The 21,691-nt window shown below is 45.3% G+C and overlaps 2 protein-coding genes across 12 annotated transcripts in view; both read left to right on the forward strand.

Moving 5' to 3' along the window:
* Positions 1–2,090, forward strand: part of Ccdc30 (coiled-coil domain containing 30) — a 100,317-nt gene extending 98,227 nt beyond the window's left edge. For 4 of the 9 annotated variants that reach the window (XM_076934293.1, XM_076934294.1, XM_076934291.1 and 1 more), the window contains exon 16: positions 191–2,064. In XM_076934293.1, coding sequence (XP_076790408.1) covers positions 191–386 — 196 coding nt within the window. In that variant the 3' untranslated portion in view covers positions 387–2,064. Of the gene's footprint in view, positions 1–190 lie in introns of all 9 variants that reach the window. The other 5 variants (XM_076934290.1, XM_076934289.1, XM_076934297.1 and 2 more) reach the window with 4 other exon arrangements.
* A 2,291-nt stretch (positions 2,091–4,381) lies between these two features.
* On the forward strand, positions 4,382–20,686 carry Ppih (peptidylprolyl isomerase H). 3 transcript variants are annotated; one of them, XR_013110484.1, is made up of 11 exons: positions 4,382–4,533; positions 4,712–4,776; positions 5,090–5,113; positions 5,374–5,418; positions 6,434–6,476; positions 8,282–8,374; positions 13,126–13,213; positions 13,666–13,706; positions 14,295–14,383; positions 14,611–15,192; positions 20,521–20,686. XR_013110484.1 is itself a non-coding variant. In XM_034501560.2 (10 exons), the coding sequence occupies exons 1-9, from the start codon at positions 4,468–4,470 to the stop codon at positions 14,361–14,363; spliced, it is 534 nt and encodes a 177-aa protein (XP_034357451.1). In that variant the 5' UTR covers positions 4,382–4,467; the 3' UTR covers positions 14,364–14,383; positions 20,521–20,686. The 3 variants fall into 3 exon arrangements, 2 of the variants coding, with proteins under 2 accessions (XP_034357451.1, XP_076790419.1); XM_034501560.2 differs by lacking the exon at positions 14,611–15,192; XM_076934304.1 differs by lacking the exons at positions 8,282–8,374; positions 14,611–15,192.
* Positions 20,687–21,691: the final 1,005 nt, after the last annotated feature.

The following is a 21,691-nucleotide window of genomic DNA, read 5'->3' on the forward strand; positions in this document are numbered from 1 at the left end:
CCTACAGGATACCAGTGTCAGGCAGGTGATAATCCAGGAGCATAGGCCTCTGGTAGCTTTGATTTTGACTTTTTCTTTGATTTGACAGCTGTAAAGTGCTAAAGTCCTATCAGTGCCATAGACTCATGACCCTAACCTTCTACCAGGAAGTTGTGTGTACACTGATGTCCTCACACGTGGCCTTTCTCAGTTTCTCAGGGACAGGTTTGGTATTGTCAGCTGAAAATCTCCAGGAGGCTGAGCTGCAGCAATCGGGAGGAGCAACAGTTGTCCCCAAGTCCCCTGAGCCCCTCTCGTGTTCACAGGATTCAGAAAGTGGATATATAAATGTGACGTCTCTAAAAGAGACATACAACACACAAGGGGACCAAAAGCCACAACTATGACCTCACTGGTATATACAACAATAGTAATCCTGCTAACTCAGAGCCTGGATATAAAGGTGCGAACAGAGCTGGAGAAGTCTCACAGAACACCCTGGACATCAACAAGGATTCTTCAAAATTGCTTATTAAACAGTCATTAAAAATTTTCAAAAATGGAATTATTGTTTGATATACCTATTGATGATGGGTTTTTTTAATTTCTTTCTTTTCTTTTATGTCTATTGGTGTTTTGTCTCCGAGTGTGTCCATATACTCTGTGCATATGCCAGAAGAGGGCATTGGTTCTCCTGAGACTGGAGTTGCAGACAGCTGTGTCACGTGGGTACTAGGAATGGAAAACCCAGTGCTCTGTTGAGCCATCTTTCCAGCCCTAAGAAGATTTTTATTCTATGTGCACTGGTGTTTTACCTGCATGTGTCTGTGTGAAGGTGTCAGATTCTCTGGACTGGAGTTGCAGACAGTTGTGAGCTTCCATATGGGTTTTGGGAATCAAACCTGGGTCTTTTGAAAGAGCAACCAGTGCTCTTAACCACTGAGCCATCTCTCCAAGCCTGAAGTTTTGTTTGTTTGTTTGTTTGTTTGGGGTTTTTTTGTTTGTTTGTTTTTTTCGAGACAGGGTTTCTCTGTGTAGCCCGGGCTGTCCTGGAACTCACTCTGTAGACCAGGCTGGCCTCGAACTCAGAAATCCACCTGCCTCTGCCTCCCAAGTGCTGGGATTAAAGGCATGTGCCACCACCACCCGGCTGTTTGGTATTTTTTTAAAAAATAACTTTAGTAATACTCTACCAGACAAGATTGTTTAATAAGCGCAGAAAAGAAAAGCATCGGTCGTGCCATGGAATGGATTAGCCGGTGGTGAATAAATTCACCTTTTAGGCCATGCAATAGAAAGATTTACTCAGTGCCACGCAAGAGACAGTGGGTGCAGTAAGAAGAGGAAATGTGCAACCTACTCAGGCATTGCCAGAGCAGCTCATTTCACTTTGCAGTTAATCTCTTATTGTCCTTATTCAATGATGTGTTCATTTGAGGCCTTAAAATTTTGTTTTGTTTTGTTTTTTGTTTTTTTGAGACAGGGTTTCTCTGTGTAGTCCTGGCTGTCCTGGAACTCACTCTGTAAACCAGACTGGCCTCAAACTCAGAAATCTGCCTGCCTCTTAAAAAAAAAAAATTTTTTTAATGCTTTCTTTTTAAGATTCGTTTGTTTTATATATGTGAGTACACTGTCACTGTCTTCAGACACACCCGAAGTGGTTGCAGGGAATTGAACTCAGGACCTCTGGAAGAGCAGTCAGTGCTCTTAACCACTGAGCCGTCTCTCCAGCCCTACAAAAATCTTTTTATGTGTAGTGGTGTTATGTTTGTATGTCTGGTGCCTCCAGGTGCTTTAAGAGGGTGTCAGATCCCCTAGAACTTGAATGACAGATGGCTGAGACAGATAGATGAAGGGACCTGAACTGGGTCCTCTGGGAGAACAGCCCATGCTCTTAACTGCTGAGTGGTCTCACCAGCCCCTTGTGTTAGCTCAGGGTCAACCTACTCTCAAACTTGATAGGCCAGAAGATGACCTTGAATTCCTGCTCTTCCTACCACCACTCCCAAAAACTGTGATTATAAGCATGTTCTACCACGCCCTGCTAATAAATGTATTTTGATTTAAAATTTCCACTGCATCTTTGAGAAGTTCCTCCGGATCCACCCCACTGCCCTACCTACCAAATTTGCTGTTCTGTCTCTGTGTCCTTTTTTTTTTTTTTTTTTTTTTTTTTTTTTTTTTTTTTTTTTTTTTTTGGTTTTTCGAGACAGGGTTTCTCTGTGTAGCCCTGGCTGTCCTGGAACTCACTCTGTAGACCAGGCTGGCCTCGAACTCAGAAATCCGCCTGCCTCTGCCTCTCAAGTGCTGGGATTAAAGGCGTGCGCCACCAACACCCGGCTTCTCTGTGTCCTTTCTAAAGCTCAACCAAAACCAATTTGTGTGCTTATATATTCTTGGCTGTGTGGTGTTCCAGGGAAGCAGGTGATACACTATTAAAGGAATCTGAGTCCCTCCTTCCAGCAGCTGTCAAAGTGCCAATAGCTCCTTGAAGTAAGTATTTATATTGTAGTATACTTTTTTTTTTTTTAAGATAAAGTTTCTCTGTAGAGCCCTGGCTGTCCTGGAACTTGCTCTTGTAGACCAACTCAGAGATCTCTGAGATATCTGCTGCCTCTGTTCCCAGAGTTATGGGGTTATAGATATGTTCCACCACTGGCTGGCAACAAAACATTCATTGAAATACATTTTTTTTGAGGGTGAATGTTCATGTAGAGGCAAAGTTAAACGCTGAATACCTTTCCCAAATTTGGTAGTTTTAGTATTAACATTTATTTCTGTAAATGAGTGTGTGTAGGTATGCACACCTGTGCAAACACTGAGGTCAGAAGAGGACATCAATGACTTCCTCTGTCATTATGTCATTCCTACTACCTATTATGTTGAAGGAGTCTCTCTCCCTCAACCTGGGCTTCCAATTTTCTCTGAGAGGTTGGAAGCCATTGTAAGCCCCAGTGAACATCCACCGCCCCTTGAAGCTGGGTGCGAAGGTATGTGCTGGCTACCCAGTTTGTCACATGGGTGTTGGGACACTCTGGTCCTCCTGAGCCATCTCTCCAGCCCCAATTCCAAAAGAGTACTACAATCCATGTATGTAATTGAAGCATTTGGGAGGCTGAGATAGGAAGTTGTCGAGCAAAGCCAACCTATGATACACAAGAAGACTGTCTCAAATAATAATAATAATAATAATAATAATAATAATAATAATAATAATGTAAAAAATGTTTCAAAAAAGAACTTAAAGGGTGTAGCAACCAAATGACCTCCAAAACAGAGAAGGGTAATCGGTAAGCACGGTATGAGAGATGAGGCCAACTAGCGGTCAACTCTACTTCCTGGTCTTTGCTAACAGCCTAGCAAATAGCTCTAGCATTTTGAATACACAGGTGGGCTTAAGTAGACAAAGCCCCGAATGATTTACTAGCACAAAGGGTTTTTTTGTTTGTTTGTTTTGTTTTTTTGAGACAGGGTTTCTCTGTGTAGCCCGGGCTGTCCTGGAACTCTGTAGACCAGGCTGGCCTCGAACTCAAGAAATCCACCTGCCTCTGCCTCCCAAGTGCTGGGATTAAAGGCGTGCGCAACCACCGCCCGGCGAGCTTGGGGACTCTTATGGAAGAGTTGGGGCAAGGATTGAGGGCCTCGGAAGGGATAGGAACTCCACAGGAAAACCAAGAGTCAACTAACCTTGACCCTTAAGGCTCTCAGAGACTGAACCACCAACCAAAGAGCATACATAGGCAGGATCTAGCCCCCACCCCCAACCCCACCCCTTCCCTCAGCACGCACAGATGTGCTACTTCATGAGGTTCCCGAACAATTGGAGTAGGGATTATCCCAAATGCTGTTGCCCAGCTGTGTAATTCGTTTCTTCTAGCTAAGCTGCCTTGTCTGGACTCAGTGGGAGAAGATGAGCCCAGCCCGGCAGACTTGATGTGCGGGGGGGGGGGGGGGGGGGGGGGGGCCAGATAACCAGAGGGGGTCTCTACGCTTTCAGAGGAGAATAAATGGAGGGGATGGGGAGAGGGGTCGCGATGGGGATGTAAAGTGTATAAATAAAAATTTTAAATTTTTACAATCATTAAAAAATAAAAAATAAAATTACACTTCCAACATCCCGACTGAGCCAGGCTACGTAACAAACCATTTTAAAATATGGAAGGTGAACCAGAAGGTCCTCCTCTCACGGGCTGTGACAGGAGACACCAACTGTGACTGCTCAGGAAATGCTGTCTGCAGAAGATTCATTTGTATTGCACTAGTACAGTAGCGAGAGTAGGGAAGCGCACGGGCTTTGACAAAGATACCTGCGCTTCCTTCCCTAAGCTCCGACCAGCTCAGCTAAAAGTACCATTCCCAGCTACCTCTGCGCGCGCCACACTTCCGGGGCGGGGCGCAACCGTGGCCTGTTTCCATTGCGTCTGCAATTTGGATGAAGTTCACCGGGCCTGCCACCGGAAGCCAGGCTTCTACTTCCGGGTCAAAACCATGGCGGTGGCAAATTCAAGTCCAGTCAATCCAGTGGTCTTCTTTGATGTCAGCATTGGCGGCCAGGTGAGGTGCGGGCGGCCTAGTGGGCCTGTGCGGGCTGGCTGGACTCGGGTAAGGGAGGCAGACGAGGGGGCCCTGCTAGCCCTCCCGAGACAGGTTGGGCCAGGCGGCGGAGGTGGGAGCTTCCGAGCTGCGTGGGCAGCGGTCATGGGCTGAGTATTGTGTCTCCCGTTTCTTGCAGGAAGTTGGTCGCATGAAGATCGAGCTCTTTGCCGACGTGGTGCCTAAGACGGCAGAGAACTTTAGGTAAGGATATGCTCTAAGTGAACCAGAGCTGAGCCCGAAGCCGGCCTCCGGTCAGTCTTCGTCATGTCTGCCTCTGTCCACCTATTCATTGCCTCGGAGCCCTGTGCCCTGGGTATTGCACTGGCCAAATAGTTACCGATTTTGACCGATCACGTATCAACTTATATCACTAGTCTACATGCCCTGACATCCTCCCTATCAGTTAGTGGACATGCTTTCCCCAGTGTTTGAACTCTCCTCTCCAGAGATTAGAGGTGCTCCAAGCAGTGATGTACGGCGGCTGAATGGTTCCCTCTTTCTGTTTTCCTTTTAGGCAGTTCTGCACTGGAGAGTTCAGGTCAGTCTCAGTGTGTTTGACTTCTCCGCCTACTCCTGAAGGGTACCCTGGACTTTTGGTGAGGGAATTGGGGAACCATGAACAGGTCTTGAGTAATGAAAGATGACGTGCAGAGAGAGAGTGACTCCTTAGATGTGTCCTTTATCTCTCTTCTCCCATCCATATCTTAATGAGAGGCCTTTTAGCCTCTATTGTATCCTAAATGGGAAAGACCCATGATTATTTTTCATCATTCCAAGTCTCTTCCTTTTCGTTTACAGAAAAGATGGCGTTCCGATAGGATACAAAGGTAGCACCTTCCACAGGTAAGGCAGGTTTTTGGCAAAACTGGAAACGCAGTCATCCCTTGGTATCCGTACAGCCAGTCCTGTACGCCTGAGTACAAAACCTGTGGAGGATTAAGTCTGTTGTTTTAAATGGCATGTTCAGGCTGAGGCTGTAGCTTGGTGGTAGAGAATTTGCCCCGTATTCATTAGGCCCTGGATTCAGTACTCAGCACCATGTAGCCTGTGCACAGTGCCTTGAGTCATTCCTGATTTTATGTAATACTGCATTGTAGAAACAATGCCAAGGAAAGCACTGGCTACATGCTCTGCATCCAGCTTTTATGTCAGGGCTGGAGATCTAAACTCAGATCCTTAGGCTGCACAGCAAGCACTCTACCCATTGAGCCATCTCCCTGGCTCCAGGTTATGACTTCAGCAAAGGCTTTACAGCAGTCACTGTTAACAGTCATCTGTAGGAAACTGGCCTTCATGATCTCCTGGCTTTCTATGTTTTCTTATTTTTGTTTGACGGAAGTTGCTTCATTTTAATCCTGAAAATGTCCATGTCTCCCATTTCAAGGGCTTCAGAGCTAGAGTCTGTAATCCTCCCCAGCATTCTTGTGAGGTAGTGTGTGTTTTCAGCATTCTTTGAGAAAGGAAACCGAAGCTAAGCAAAGCTAAGGCCCATACCTGCATACCAGCTAACACCATTGAGGCCCTGTGCGTGCAGTAGTCCATTTACAGAGATTTGCTGTTGTTCTTTTCCTCCAACTTGCATTAAGCCCTTGACATTTTTTTATTTATTTATTTTTTTACTTTTGCTTTGGTGACTGTTGATTCTTCCCTGCCAGGTTTCAGCCCCTTTCTGTTGTTCAGGTGCTGATTCATACACCTAAGATTAACTCAGAGGCGCCCCTGAGTTAACACTGTGCTTGCTCACCCTTTTCTAGGCCTCAGTGATAAACACTGAACTCCAGAATAAATGCTAATCTACACCTCAGTGACTGAACCACTGAATCTTTCCTCAAGATTTTTTTTAAAAACTCTGTTTCAGGGTCATAAAGGATTTTATGATTCAGGGTGGAGATTTTGTTAATGTAAGTACTGCTATTTTGTTATTTTCCCGAAGGCCCTAGTTTTGAGATTTAAGAACAATAGGTAGGTTAAGTGGAGAGAGCGTGGACATGGGGATGTACTGTAGACTAGCTGGCTACCACTGACTGTGTCCTTAGAACACACAGCAATACTCAACTTGAGTCATAAACTTCCATTGTCCAAACCCTAGCCTTTTGTAACTAGAAACTGAACTTTGCTGGCATATGTATAGGTGATCAAGACAATCCCCATTCATTGTTCACAGGAAACTTTGAAATTGGGTGCAGTAGCCGGCCAGAGGTGGCACACGCCTTTAATCCCAGCACTTGGGAGGCAGAGGCAGGCGGATTTCTGAGTTCGAGGCCAGCCTGGTCTACAGAGTGAGTTCCAGGACAGCCAGGACTATACAGAGAAACCCTGTCTCGAAAAACCAAAGGGGAAAAAAAAAAAAAGAAATTGGCTGCAGTTTTCCTCTAAAAGGAAGGGAGCTGACTGCTCTGCTTACCTCTTCTATTTCCTCTTGTGCTATCACTATTCTAAACACTGTATAGGTTGTGTTTGGTTGCTTTTGTGGGTCTTTCTTGTTTCCTTTTGAAAGCTAAGGTTTTAATCAAGCAAGGTTTTAGCAAGCAAGGGATCCGATCAGGAGAGATGGGAGGACTAAAGGGTGTTTGCTCTGCTTCTGAGGTGGCCCAGCAGATCCATTCTTCACAAAAAAAGACCGTAACTTTTTTGTGACCACACTATTTGTGTCCCCATCCTAGCCTTGGGGGTGTGGTCAATAAGCTAGAATACTTCTTTCTTAAGCCTGCTTTTTCCTTACCTACCCACGTCTGCATGCTATCTCTTACTGTTAGCATTGTTTATGTGGCTATGTTACTTATTCCTTTTGTCTGAGAGACGTTCTTATTCCATTAGATATAAATTTAGTTAGATTTTTGTGATTCTTTAAAGATTTTTTAAAATTTTTTTGATTTATTTATCTTATGTATGAGTACACTGTTGTTCTCTTCAGACACACCAGAAGAGGGAATCAGATCCCACTATAGATGGTTGTGAGCCACCTTGTGGTTGCTGGGAATTGAACTCAGGACCTCTAGAAGATCAATCAGTGCTCTTAACCGCTGAGCCATCTCTCCAGCCCATCTTTAAAGATCTTAACTCCTACATAGGGTTGCAATGGCAGGTTTTAGGATAAATCCTGCTTTCACTTGGGTTGCCTTTCAACTATGTGGTACAACTGGGAAATCTGGGGAGCTGGAGAGATGGCTCAGCACTTAAGAACACCGTTGGCTCTTTAGAAGACCTAGGTTTGATTCCCAGTACCTACAGAGCCATCTGTAACTCTAGCTCCATGAATCTGAAAAACAATAAGAAGGAGTACACAGGAGGGTTTGGGGGCAGAAAGCGAAGGGACAGTGATGTGATTATAATCCCCAAAATATTAAATAAAAATTTAAATAATAATAAGTGAATTTTAAAAAAGAAAAAAAAGCGAGGCTTAAAGTGCAACAGTGTTTCTCTACACATCCAGTGTGTGTGTGTGTCCATGTCCGTGTATGTATGCTTGAGAGCATGCATGTGTACAAGCCCGTGGATGTGGAGGCCAGTGGGAGACATCCGGTGTTCTCTGTCAGTCACTCCCTTAACTGCCTCGAGGCAGGGTTTCACTAGATGAAAGCTGCTTGGTTCAGCTAGGACAGCTGGCTAGCTACCTCCTCTCACCCACTGGACCATTCTCAGCCTTATCATCAGGTTTCCAGGGTGCCCAGCACTCCAGGCCACTGATATGTCTCTTCTCTCTCAGGGCGATGGTACTGGAGTCGCCAGTATTTACCGGGGTCCATTTGCAGATGAAAATTTTAAACTTAGACACTCAGCTCCAGGCCTGCTTTCTATGGTAAGTGAGGTTCAGTTAAGATTTGGGGTTATATTAATAGCTGGTTTCTGGTACCTTGTTGAGGCCCATCTCTATCTCTTGGAATCAGGCCTCACCTGCACCTAGCCCCTCCTCCTTCCTTAGTACGGTTTGATTTTATTGGGTGGGTTTTAACAGCTATAGAAAACAAACTGAGCTCTGCTTTTATTTGCACCAAGACTTGGCTTTTAGCCTCGTTTTCAGCAGGCTTCCAAGGCTGTGCTCACCTGCTTGTTGCCCTGGTTGCTGTGATTCACTTGCCACCACAGCTGCATCCTGACCACGCAACTGCTTTTCTCACTTTGTGTGTTCATCATTGCTATCCGCACATCTTGGTAGCTCTCCCCTCATACCTTCATCCACCCACCTCCGCTCATTTCTTGCCCACCTCACCTTGCTCACTCTCCCTCCTCCTTTCCCTTACTCACCCTCTTGCCCCTGCTACCCGTCTGGCTATCAATGCCCAATCCTTACCTCCTTGGTCCCAGTATTTACATGTCTATTCTCCCCTGCTCAGCTACTCTGCACTCATCTTCTCAGGCATTTATGAAATGGAAGATTCTATCACAGCTCCTCCATGTCAGGCCTCAGGAGTAGTTCACACCATCAGTTCAGTATGTGAGGGCATCTGAGGGTACATAAAAGGACCCTAATGGCCTAGAGAAAGCCTTTGTAGAGGGGAAAGATCTGAGTCTTTACAGGAATTCTATACCCAGCCCCTTAAGAGGAGAGCATTTCAGATCTACTAGATATGTTCTGCAAAAATCCAAGCCCACACAGAAACACAATAACTATGCTAGTGGCATAGTCAGGGATAGGACAGGTCATGTTTGCTTTGCTTGATTCTCTTCTGTTTCTGTAGTGCTGGAGATTGGACCCAGGGTCTCCTGCATGATAGGCTACATCCTACCTAGCCCTTTGCAACTCTTTATTTATTCTTTTTGTTTTGAGACAGGATCTGACCATGTAACTCTGACTGGCATGAAACTTGGTATATAGACAAGGCTGGCTTCAAACTCAAATAGTTCTACCTGCCTCTGTGTCCTGAGGGCCACCACACCTAGCTTATTTATTACTGTGAGTTTATGTGTGTGCATGATGTTGAGGGTATATATTTCCAGTGTGTGGGTATGTGGAGGTCAAAGGACAACTTTTGGGAGTCAGTTCTCTCCTCTCCTTTACATGGATTCTATGGGTTAAGCTCAGGTTGTCAGGCTTACAGAGCAGTCGCCTTTATCCTCTGACCCTCTGACCCTCTGACCAGCCCCTCAGCCCTCTTTCTGCTTTTTCCTTTGAGACAGGATCCCACTCTATTACTTAAGATGGCCTTGAAGTCATTCTGTATCCCAGGGAGATCCTCAGCTCAACAATCCTCCTGCCTCAGCCTCCAAAGGAGCTGGGTTTACAGGCATGCACCAGCGCCTTCTATAGCATAGTTATTTTGGCTTCCTTCTCCTTGTGAGTTCTTCAAAGGCAGGGACAGATCGCCTGATCTCAAGGCCCTCTCTCCTGTCACACAAAGATGCAGAGGAGCGACAGAACAGTTAGGAGAATGACAGCCAAAAGCTCTTGGGTACTTACAGCACCTTACCTGCCTTAATTCCTTTTAATACTGAGCCTCCCTTTGAGATAATGAGAAAACTGAGGCACAGGCAGGTTGCATCAGTGAACTAAGATCACACAGGCACTGGTGGAGTTCTGGGGTTCGATTCATGTCACCTGCTGCAGGGCCATTCCCGTAACATAAGCTACACCACCACCAGAAAGGAAGAATAAAGATGTGTCCACAGGAACAGAGGGAGGGTCCCTGGGCCACACAGATGTGCTGTTTGACTGTTGTGTGTCTGTTAAAGATGTGTCTACAGGAACAGAGGGAGGGTCCCTGGGCCACACAGATGTGCTGTTTGACTGTTGTGTGTCTGTTAAAGATGTGTCTACAGGAACAGAGGGAGGGTCCCTGGGCCACACAGATGTGCTGTTTGACTGTTGTGTGTCTGCTTGCCAGCAAGTGATTCTGTAGGAACAGCAGAGCAGAGGAAGATGGCATGTGGGCCCTTCTAACTGTGCCCCTTCCAGAGCAGAGACAACTCTAGCTGGCTTGTGGCGGGCAGGAGGAAGTTCTTTTTTCATACATGAGATGCTCAGGAATACGTGTGCAAACATCATAGCTTTCTTTTGAGACATGCTCTCCTGACTGACATGGAAGGAAGCTCCAATGATCAAACTGGCCTCAGTCCTCTCCTGCTTCTGAATGGTTAGATTATTAGTATGTGTGAGGACCCTGGTTCAATTCCCAGCATGGTTAAAGAAAAGAAAGATCAAAGGGACTTCCAAAGTGTAGTATACAGTCTCAGATTAGAGGTGACCCCAGACATCACTGCTTCATGCTCAAACATAGAACTGGCCATTTCAGATTCATTCTGTATCTTATTAAAGCTGGTACCCCATTCAGTGTAAGTTCTGCTCTTGCCTTAGTAGTGGTGTTTCTGTAAAACCTGTCCTGTCAATACCCTACCTGCCAGGCTGCCATTGAAGTCTCCACAGTAGTGTTCTGTGAAACCTATTCCTCACCACCAGGATGGCCTTGAACTTGTGGTTCTCTTCCCTCAGTCGCACAATTTTGGGATTATAGTCATGGGCGCCTATGCCCAGCTTTGTGTGTCTTTGAGTGATAGCACTTTCACTTTTCTAGTTCCTGTCTCTTTCCCTCCAACCCCAAAATCTTCGTGTAGTTACAGGAACACTGTTGTAAGGCAGCACTGCAGGCGCTCAACATAAGTTAGAGGTATGACAGTGGGTTTAGCAAAAGGCAGTTATGATTACAACCTGTTCTTTTATACTGTGTTATTAAGTACATTGGTGTAAAGATTATCTTGAAATGACATGGTGCATATGCTTGGTCTCTGTGCTTGCGAGGCTGAAGCAAAAGAATCGAGCTGAGGGCAGTTCTGTTCTGTCTCAGGACTGGGCATATAGTCAGTGCTAGAGTGTTGCCCAGTGTGTGTGAGGCCTAAGTACCACAAGAAAGGGAGACTACGAGCTACACTGTCGTGGTAGCTCATTCTTAAGAGTTCTAAAATTCAAGAGGCTGACCTTCACAAGTTTGATGGTTTGGTGCCAGCCTGGTCTATAGAAATGAGACCGTGTTTGTTGGGAGGGAGAGGGAACAAAGCAAAATGAGCCTGCCTCTGAACAGTTTCTAGGAAAGAAAGGGGAAGAGATGTGTCTACAAAGTTTCTGATTCTCAGCAGGGCTAGGGTGGGACTCAGTTGCCTGAGTGCCCAAGCAACTTGCAGGCAGCCCTGGGTTGGTTTCCAGAACTGCATAAAATAAGTATGGTGTATAAGCCAGCACTTGAGGCGGGAGGATCAGGACTGGGTACAGTTCCAGGACAGTTTAGGTTACATGCGACCTTGTTTCAGCTCCCTCTCTGGTCAATACAAAAGTAAAATTCAGCAATGAAAGATTTGGGACAGTGCAGGGGCTGGAAAGATGGCTCAGTGGTAAGGTCACTTCTGTTCTTACAGAGGACCCAAGTTTGGTTCCCAGCACCACATCAGGCTGTTAACAACTGCTACCGAGGATCCTGTATGAATGTGGTCCACATAAAAGTTACTACAGGCACACACATATACACATAAATAAATTTTAATACATTGCAAAACCACTTCAAACAGCTGGTTTCATAGGTAATGTGTCTCTTCTTAGCTGGTTACTAATTTGTTAAGTATAGTCCAGTTGTAACTAATTTGCAACTAATTACATTAAGTCCTGTAAAGAGGGAAAGGGGTGTGGTAAGATGGCTCAGCAAGTAAAGAGAAGGGATAAAGGCACCATCTGCACACACCTGAGAACCTGCTTTCAGTCCTAACCCCATGTCAAAGTGGAAGTGGAGAACTAGCTCCACACAGCCATTTTCTAATCTCATACACCAGGTACATGCACAAAAGCGCGTACACACAATTTTTAAAAAATTTAAAAGAGCCAGGGTAGTGGTGCACATCTTTAATCCCAGTGCTTTGGAAGCACAGGCAGGCGGATCCCTGGGGTCAAGACCAGCATGGTTTGCCAGGCAGAAACTACAGAGCTAGTTCCAGGATAGCCAGAGCTATACAGAAAAACCTTGTCTCAAAAAACAAAAAAAGAAGAGACGAGGGAAAAAGGAAAGAAAAAGGGAGGGACCCATTTGAGGAAAAGTAAAAGCACCAGCCAGAGAGATGAGAGAGTAAGGGAAGAGAATAAATAAGAACAGAATATTATATATAATATGTATTATTATATTATAAATTTAATATGTATATGTACATATTATGTATGTTATATATTTACCATAGTTAAAGTCATTACTTTATATACTAACCTAAAAACTTAAGTAAATTTTATGTTTGCTAGTTTTAGATGAACAGTCATTCCTATTACAAACCTCACGTTGGGGCTCAGTGGGTAAAGGTGCTTATCACCCAGTCTGATGTCCTGAGTTCAATCCCCAGGACCCATGTGATGGAAAGAGAGACCTGACTCCTACAAAACTTGACACTAAGATAACTGTGCATTGATTAAAGAATTTAGATTCTCAGGATTGAGGATTCTGTGTACTATTCGTCCTGTGTCCTTGTCTAGGTCTGGGCTCATAATAGGTGCTCAGTTAGGTTGTAGTTAGAGCTTCAGACTTTGTGGGAAATCATCTACAATGGCCAGAGAAACTTCACGTAGGTATATTTTGTTTCTATCAGGCAAACAGTGGTCCCAGTACAAATGGCTGCCAGTTCTTTATCACGTGTTCTAAGTGTGATTGGCTGGATGGAAAGCATGTAGTGTTTGGTAAGTCTTCCTCCCGTTCCATCGTCTCAGACACTTGGGCCTGCCACAGGATCCAGTCTCCACATCCACTGGGTGTGCTCAGCTGCTGTAACTGCTCTAGGCTAGGGCATGTGGACATGGTGGGGATGGCTGGACAGATGGACATGGGTATTGGCTAGAACTCTGTGGAAAGGCAAGAGTATCCGGCTAAATACTCATGAAATAAATAATAAAGAAATGCCCCCGAGGCAGCACAGAGGAGTGAGGTTTTAGGGTCACTTATATTCAAGCCTGTACCCTAGTTCCCTGTGTATATTCCCTGTGACTTTGGGTGAGTCAGCTCACCTCACCGAATCTCAGTTTCCTTACATTGTAAGGGGATCTGATGAGATGCTAAGTGAACATGGGCACTGGGAATTGGGAAACACTGTGCTTGTACCAAGAAGGGAGCCTTACTTAATGTTCTTCTGCAGGAAAAATCATTGATGGACTTCTAGTGATGAGGAAGATCGAGGTAGGTCCTGATGGGTGTCCTGAGTCTATGTGTCAGGTGTCTCTTGCCTATTAATGAGAAGCCAGTTTTCTAGACTACCTGTCACTGTTCACAATTCGGGCTCCTTTGGGAAAGAGAGGCCAAGTTGGACCCATTCATTAACCTGTCTAGCACTTACTGGGGCTTTGGGTTTCCTCTGGTCCAGTGGCATCAAGCTCCTGGCTCTTCTCTCAGGAGGTCCTACAGATGCGTGCCTCCTGCTCTTCGAACCCCAAGCCTTGGCTCCAACGCTTCTCTCTACCTAAAGAATTCTTTCTTGGGATCTTACCTACCCTTCAGGGCCCAGTTCAGATGTCCCCTCTTCTGTGGCTCCCCCTCCATAAACTGGGTCCCTTCAGTGTTTTTCTTCAGTGTTACCAGCTGATCCCATTGTTGGGACTATGGTCTCTCAGTGTTCCTTTTCTTTTTGGTCTATTATATTTTACTGTCTGTCAGGACACACTCCTCACATCAGTCTGATCTTGGGCCTTTCCATAGGTGATTAAAGATTCCATGAGTCACTGGGCAAGTGCCTGAGTGCATTTCATGATCTTGTGCTTTTTTTTCTAGAATGTTCCCACAGGCCCCAACAATAAGCCCAAACTGCCAGTGGTGATCTCACAGTGTGGGGAAATGTAATCTAGACAAGATGGAACCAGGTAAGTGTTCTCTTTTTCCTGGCTAGAAAGGAATCATGGCTTGAGGGAGACTTTCCACTCAGAGATGTGGACTGAGTCCATTTCCTCTGCATGTGTGCTGGGAGCAGGCACTCCTTCAGAGCAAGTTTTCTCACCTGTCAGGAGAGGATGTCAACCTTAGGTCGTTGTGAGAAACAAAAAAGGATGAACACTGGAAATAGTCCCCTTTTATCCACTGCTTCATACAGTGTCACCCTGAAAAGGACCTGATTTCCCTACACTGGGACCAACCTCGGGAGCCAGGAGACATGTGCTATGCTGTCCTCAGAACCGACAGTGGTGTCCAGCCTTGGGACCTCGCATGCTGCTTTCACATGGGCCCTTTGTCCTAATATTTGCCACTGGCTGCTTTGCACTGGGGCTTTCTGGAAAGAACTGAGAGGCACTCCTGGAAGAGAAGGCACCGTCTTGGAGGTGAAGGCTAGTAATGCAAGTGACTTGTGTGCTAGAGCACACTGGGAGAATGATCCACCCACCTCTGGGAGGAGCCGTGGCATTTTGTTTGCCTTTTAATTTTTTTTTTTTTTTAAAACGTACAGAAATGTTGGGGAAATGTTGATTAATCACCCACAAGCTTGCAGCTAGGGTGACCAGTGATTGACATTTGTTGTGGACACGCTGTCTCCTCCTTCCATTCCCATGCCACATCCTCTCCTCCACTGTCTTCTTTCTCGTCCTTAACTTCCTACCCTCAGTGCTTTCGGTTCCCATTCCCAAACTTCAGACCTCTGGACACCTCGTCCCTGCGCACCTCAGGAGGGGTCCTAAAAGTGAGTGTCCTAAATAAACAAAGTGGTATTTGTATACATGGCACGTATTCCAGACTAACTTTTTAAGTCATGTAAATTTTATGTGTAGTGCTGGGGACTGAATCCAGTTTGTGCATTTGAGCAAAGAGTACTGCCACTGAGCTGCACCCTCGGTCCCACTTTATAGGTGGACACGGTTGTGTACACACACACACACACACACACACACAGACACACACACACCCTGGCCAGACATGTTGGTATACTACTCTACTCCCAGCTCCCACCTACTTGAAAGGCTGAGGCAGGAGGATCACCTGAGGTTTAGAGAACAGCCTGAGCTGTTCACTAGAGTCCTTGTATTTTCTTGTTTGTTTTAATATGTCTGAGTGTTTTCCCTGTGTGTACGTTTGTGTAACACTTGTATGCCTGGTGTCCACAGAAGCCAGAAGACGACATCAGATCTCCTGGAGTTATAAGTGCTTGTAGACCATTGTGTGGGTGTTGCTACTTGAACCTGGGTCCTCTGTAAGAACAGCAAATGCTCTTAATCACTGAGACATCTCTCTAGCCCCTGCTTGTTTATTTTTAATTGAACAAGTAGCACAATACAATTTCCATGTGAAAACTTTTAACACTAAAGTAATGATGTAGAAGCTGCTCTTTGTCCCAGAAGTCACTTACTTACCAGTGAGGAGTGTTCACCAGTGTGAGGTGTGCTCACCTTTTCTTGTCAATCTCTTCTGGGGATGAGTGTTTTTTTCTTAAATGACATCTTGCACTAGTATTCCTCTTGTTTCTTCCCTCTTTTTCTTATTGTGTGTTTGTCTGGGTTGGGGTATGTGCATTTGAGTTCATATACCTCCTTAGACTTGTCCTAGGGTTGTCAGCAGCTGAGTGAGTGTGAGTACTGGCTCCTCTGTAAGAATGTGCCTCTAACCACTGAGCCATCTCTCCACCCATACCTAGTTCTTTGCCTCAGCCTTCTTATTGCTGAGATAAAATATCACCACACCTTAAACATAGTGGAGCACACCTCCAGTCCCAGCACTCTGCAGAGGCAGGCAGATCTCTGAATTTGAGGCCAGCCTGGTCTACAGAGCAAGTTCCAGGCCAGCCAGAGCTACACACACACACACACACACACACACACACACACACACACACACACACACAGTGTTTTAATTTTTAGCTGAGTGTGGTACTACACATCAGTAATTCTGTAATCCCAGCCAGGGAGAGATGAGTGAGAGTCTGACAGGATTAAGGACCGCCTGGACTTTAGAATGAGTTCAAGGCTAGCCTGGCAACTTAGTGAGACCCTGTGTAAGACAGGACAGATGAAGCCTGCTCAGGGGGCAGATAAAGGGTCTGGCCACCAAGCTTGTAGACCTGAGTTTGATCTCCAAGACCTCGTGGAGGAAAGAGAGAACTGACTCCTGCCAATTGTTCCTGACGTGGTGTGGCTTTGCACACCCATATGCGAATGTGCAAAGTGAGCAAATGTAATTTTTTTTTTTTTAATCTGGGCTGGGTGTGGAGGGTTATACTTACAATGTCAGCATGTGGAGGCTAAGGTAAGACTGCCACAAGTTCAAGGCAAGCCAGGACAGCAGCTTCTTGGCACCCAGTGAAGAAGAAGCTGGGGTGCTGCTCAGGAATGCAAAGCACCCACCGGGTAAAGCTGAACTTCTGGTTTCTTTGGAAAGTCAGTCATGTCAAATATGTTTTGCTGGTCACACGGGTAAAAGGATGTTTTCTAAAGCAGATACATGAAAGAATGTTTTTCTAAAGCAGACACAGAAAGAAACACCAAAAACCTTCTGGTGGTGTTCTTGTGGCTTCTTGCCGCTTCCTCGGACTTGGGCAGATTGGCCGAGTGATGTCAGCTGATACTGACTCCCGTGTTTTGCTGAGGCAAGACTCCTGGGAGGACACATGTTTGGAGTAAGTATAAATAGGACTCAATGGGCAGTGACGGCGGGCTTGCGTAGCCTGCTTTGCAACAGGTCTGTCTTTGTCTTCACTGATCTTCACTTTGTTGAGAGAGGAATGGTAGAGAACTTCACTGGGCATCGCCACCGGTCTTGGTCAATCCTGCTGACTCATGCTGATTCAGTGGAGGCCTGGCTGTTTCTGCTGGATCGTGCCACTGCTGCTGATTCTCGTTTGCTATCCTGACACAACTGAACTGGACTGCTGGTATCCTGACCATTGGAGATTAAAATTGCCCCAAGGAACTACTGCTAAACCACATACAACAGAGCCTCTCAGTTTCCTCTGGATAGACCTGCTGTTGCTGATTCTTGTGAACTGAACTGATGATGTCCTGACAACACAGATTGGATTTGCTCCAAAGAACTGTTTCTAAACAAGTCCACTTGCCCCGTAATCTAATACCTTTCTTTCCCACTACCTCTGGTGGGTGGTGGACTAGAAGGGAGGTGTCCCCCAGCAAAACATCATTTGACATAACAGACTTTCCAAAGAAACCAGAAGTTTCCACTTCACACTTGACCCAGGAATTCAAGTTTAACCTGGGTAAAGGATAGCAGCATAGCATGACCTCATTTTGTTTTGAAGGCAAAGTACTTGCTCAAGAGAGCCTGAGTTCAGATCCTAGCACCCACAGAAAAGCTGGGTGTAGAAGCTGGAGAGATGGTTCAGTAGTTAAAAACATTTGTTGCTCCTGCAGAGGATCCAGGTTCGGTACTCAACAACTATATTAAGCTTACAACTGTTCCTAACTCCAGTTCTAGGAGATCTCTTCTGACCTCCTTGGGCACCAGGCACATATGTGCTGCACATATATACATGCAAGCAAAACATTCATACACATACTTTTTTTTTAAAGATTTATTTATATGTATACGAGTACACTGTAGCTGTCTTCAGACACACCAGAAGAGGGCATCAGATCCCATTACAGATGGTTGTGAGCCACAGTTGCTGGGGATTGAACTCAGGATCTCTGGCAGAGCAGTCAGTGCTCCTAACTGCTTAACCACTGAGCCATCTCTCCAGCCGACACATACTTTTCTTAAAGTGTTATTGCGGGTTTTAAGACATTAGGGAGTCTAGAGAACAGTGTGCTGTAAAGAGGCTTGGCATAGTGTTGTCCACTTTGGATTTCTTCATATGAGACTTGGGACATATTAAGGAAAATAAAGAATAAGCTAGCAGCCTGCTGTCTTTCTGAAAACATACAAGCTTCTCTAACCTCCAAGAAGTGTTTGTTGTTTTAATTTTTTTTGTTTTTTTGTTTTTTTGTTTTTTTTGTTTTTCGAGACAAGGTTTCTCTGTGTAGCCCTGGCTGTCCTGGAACTCACTGTAGACCAGGCTGGCCTCGAACTCAGAAATCTGCCTGCCTCTGCCTCCCAAGTGCTGGGATTAAAGGCGTGCGCCACCACCGCCCAGCTGTTTTAATATTTTATATGTGTGTTTTGCCTGAGTATGTATCTGTGCGCCACATGCATGTCTGGTGCCCAAGGAGGTTGGAAAACCACACCAGGGCCGTGGGAACTGGAAATTGAATGCCAGCTCCTGAACCCAGGAACAGCCAGGGAGTGTTCTTAACCACTGAGCCATCTTTCCATCGCCCCAGAAGTGTTTTTTATTATATCTCAGGTTTGTTTTGGGTGCAATAATGGTTGACAGCCATATAGATGATTTTAGGACCTATTAGGCAATTGTTGTCTAGTTGAATTGAGAGGCAGGGCTGTGACAGAGTCTCAGCCTTTTGAACATGCAAATTACAGGCATGAATTACCATGCAATGTATTCTTTCTCACACTTCAGTGTACTTGGAATCCTGAGAAGAATTTGTTAGAGAACTAGGTCTGGTGAATTTTCACCAGTAATAGTGAGTGGCAAGGTTCAGCATGAAGGGTTACAGGGTGTGTCCTTTCATGGAGAAACCCAGCCCAGGAGGAAATGCCACCCTTATGTTCCAGCAAGAATCACAGTGTTCACAGGCTTACTTTATCATGCAGCTGAACCTGTATGATATTGCCCAACACTGTAAATATAGCAAGTATAATAAAGACACCAGAAAAGAGACAAGCACCCTAGATACCTGAAAGGTGTGACCACATGTGTTTACCTGCCTATTGGGCATGTGACACTAGTCCCTGCTTTAAGAGTTGGAAACTCTGCCGCATGAGAGGTAGAATGTCTGGCTTCAGTTCAGAGGCAGGCTCCTACATTGTCTTTACAGTCATGGCTCTTCCATGCAGTACTGTTGGGCCTTATGAAAAAGAAAAGAGGGGACCTGTGTACATTGGCAAGATTTCTAAATGAAGTGACTGTTAAGATCCAGTATGCTGCCAAACATGGCACTCTGTTGAACAGCTCAGAACTTTCTGTGGAGCTAAGTTAGTGGTACATACTTCTGCTGAGTAGAAGCTGCAGAGACATTCCATTGAATTAATGTTGTCCTATTTCTGCTTGAATTTCCACATGGAGCTTACATCTTCTAATGGAAACACACACTGTATGTATATGTGTGTGTATCCCAAGTCTTTCCATTCCTTCCTGAAGCATGCCTATGGTTCATATCAATTTAGAAATCCTGCCTATGTCCCTCCAGCTCATCTGGGTTCAGTCTGGTCAGTGTTTTCCACCAGGTTCCCTTACAGCACTTAACACAAATATATGTATGGTTTTGTCTTGACTGAAAACCCCTGAAGCAAGGACCATATTGAGAACACAGTGCCTGGTGACACAGACCTTTGTCCCTGCTATAGATTACAGTGCTGTTTACAGTGCACTCACGCATTATTATACTCTTTGAAGGTGCAGAGTAAACTTTCTGAACCTACATTGTGATACCAAAACTCACTGTCTCCTAGTAGAGGTTGTGCCATATAAGAGGACTGGTAAGGGAAAGACGGTGGTAGTTCCTGGGTAGACCTGCCTTCCTCTTCGATTACAGCTAGTCTAGAAGGCCCTGTGTAACAAGCTATCAAAGCCTGATGAGGACACAGTCCTTGAACCACGTAGAAAGCCCCACCACTGTTAACTCTGGCCTTAGTCAAGTCATTAAACCTCCTGGAACTCTTGTTGGTCCTTTTGCATGGAGATAGTATATGCAAGCCAGTGTGCTAAGTTTGAACCCTGGGACCCACATGGTTAAGACAGCCAACTCATACAAGTCCACTGATCTCCATGACACGCATGCCCTCACATATATAAGTAAATGTAATTGAAAAGGTAATATATACTACACAGAGTAAGGAGAGGTGAATATTACTTTCTTCTTCACATGGTCCTGGGAGCACTTGTTCTGTGGAATATCCTTTTCCTGTTCCTTTATCCCTTTCTCCTCACAGTCTTGTCTCTACCATTTAGGTCCTCTGCTGTTCTGGGGTGACATTCTCCATTGAGTCTGACAAGCTGGACTGGCCTCTTCGCTTCCCTGTCTACAGTATGGGATCCAGGACCTGGAATTATCACAGATCAGAACCAATAATACTGTTTAAATTTTGAACTGTAAATAAAATAATTTTTTTTTTAATGCTTGGGTTCTGTAGTTACTATTTGTATTACTCATTTTTAAAATCAAGAAAAGCCAAAGTTTATCCAAATAAGACAATTTAAATGAATTGTGTCCAGAGCTTGCTGGTGACACAGAACTTTAATCCCAGCACCAGGAGGAAGAGGCAGGCCTGCGAATCTGAGGCCCTCCAAGGCTGCATTGAGAGTCCTTATCTCAGAACAGAGTAAGAAAGCAGTAAACCTCTACAGAATCATTTCACAAGAGAATGGGTAGGTGGGCAGACCCAGCCAAACCTCAGGAGAGTTGGTGTGTGCTTCTAAGTAGCTGCAATAACTGTCCTATCAGCTTGCTTGTGCTTCAGCTAGGGCTAGCTCTCAGGAGCCAACATGAAGAGCCCAGTACTGTGTATATCAAAGCCTCCAACTTGCAGGGTCCTCTTAGGTTCACATTGATGGACAAAGGTAGCAGGTAGTCCAGGATAGCCCAGCAGGTTAAGAGTCACTAGCTGTGAACCACCACTGCTCAAGGGGAGGAGACCATCTGGTGGAATGTGTTTTGATCAAGAAGGAATCATCTGGTAGGGGAATCTTTACCAGGTCCCCATGGAGGTTTTTTAATATGCATTGGTGTTTTGCCTGCGTGTGTGAGAATATCAGATTCCCTGCCATGTGGTTTCTGGGAATTGAACCCAGGACCTCTGGAAGAGCAGCCAGTGCTCTTAACCACTGAGCAATCTCTCCAACCATGAGCCTTGAAGATCTCAAGGGAAGTTTATATTCTCTCAGATCCCAGTTTTCTCCTCAGTAAAACAGGAGTGTCATCTAGTTAGCTCAGTGCTGCTGAAAGGGTCAGTGAAAAGACATTGTAGTACATACTTTATCTCAGCACTTGGGAGCCTGAGGCAGGGGCACTGTAGTAAATTCTGGACAGTCTGAGCTTTATCATGAGATCCAAGGGAGAACAATGGATGGGTGTGGTGACACATACCTGTAATCCCAGCCCCTGGGAGGTGAAGGCTGGAGA

The sequence above is a fragment of the Arvicanthis niloticus genome, chromosome 5 (assembly GCF_011762505.2).
Source record: "Arvicanthis niloticus isolate mArvNil1 chromosome 5, mArvNil1.pat.X, whole genome shotgun sequence".
NCBI classification, from domain to species: Eukaryota; Metazoa; Chordata; class Mammalia; order Rodentia; family Muridae; genus Arvicanthis; species Arvicanthis niloticus.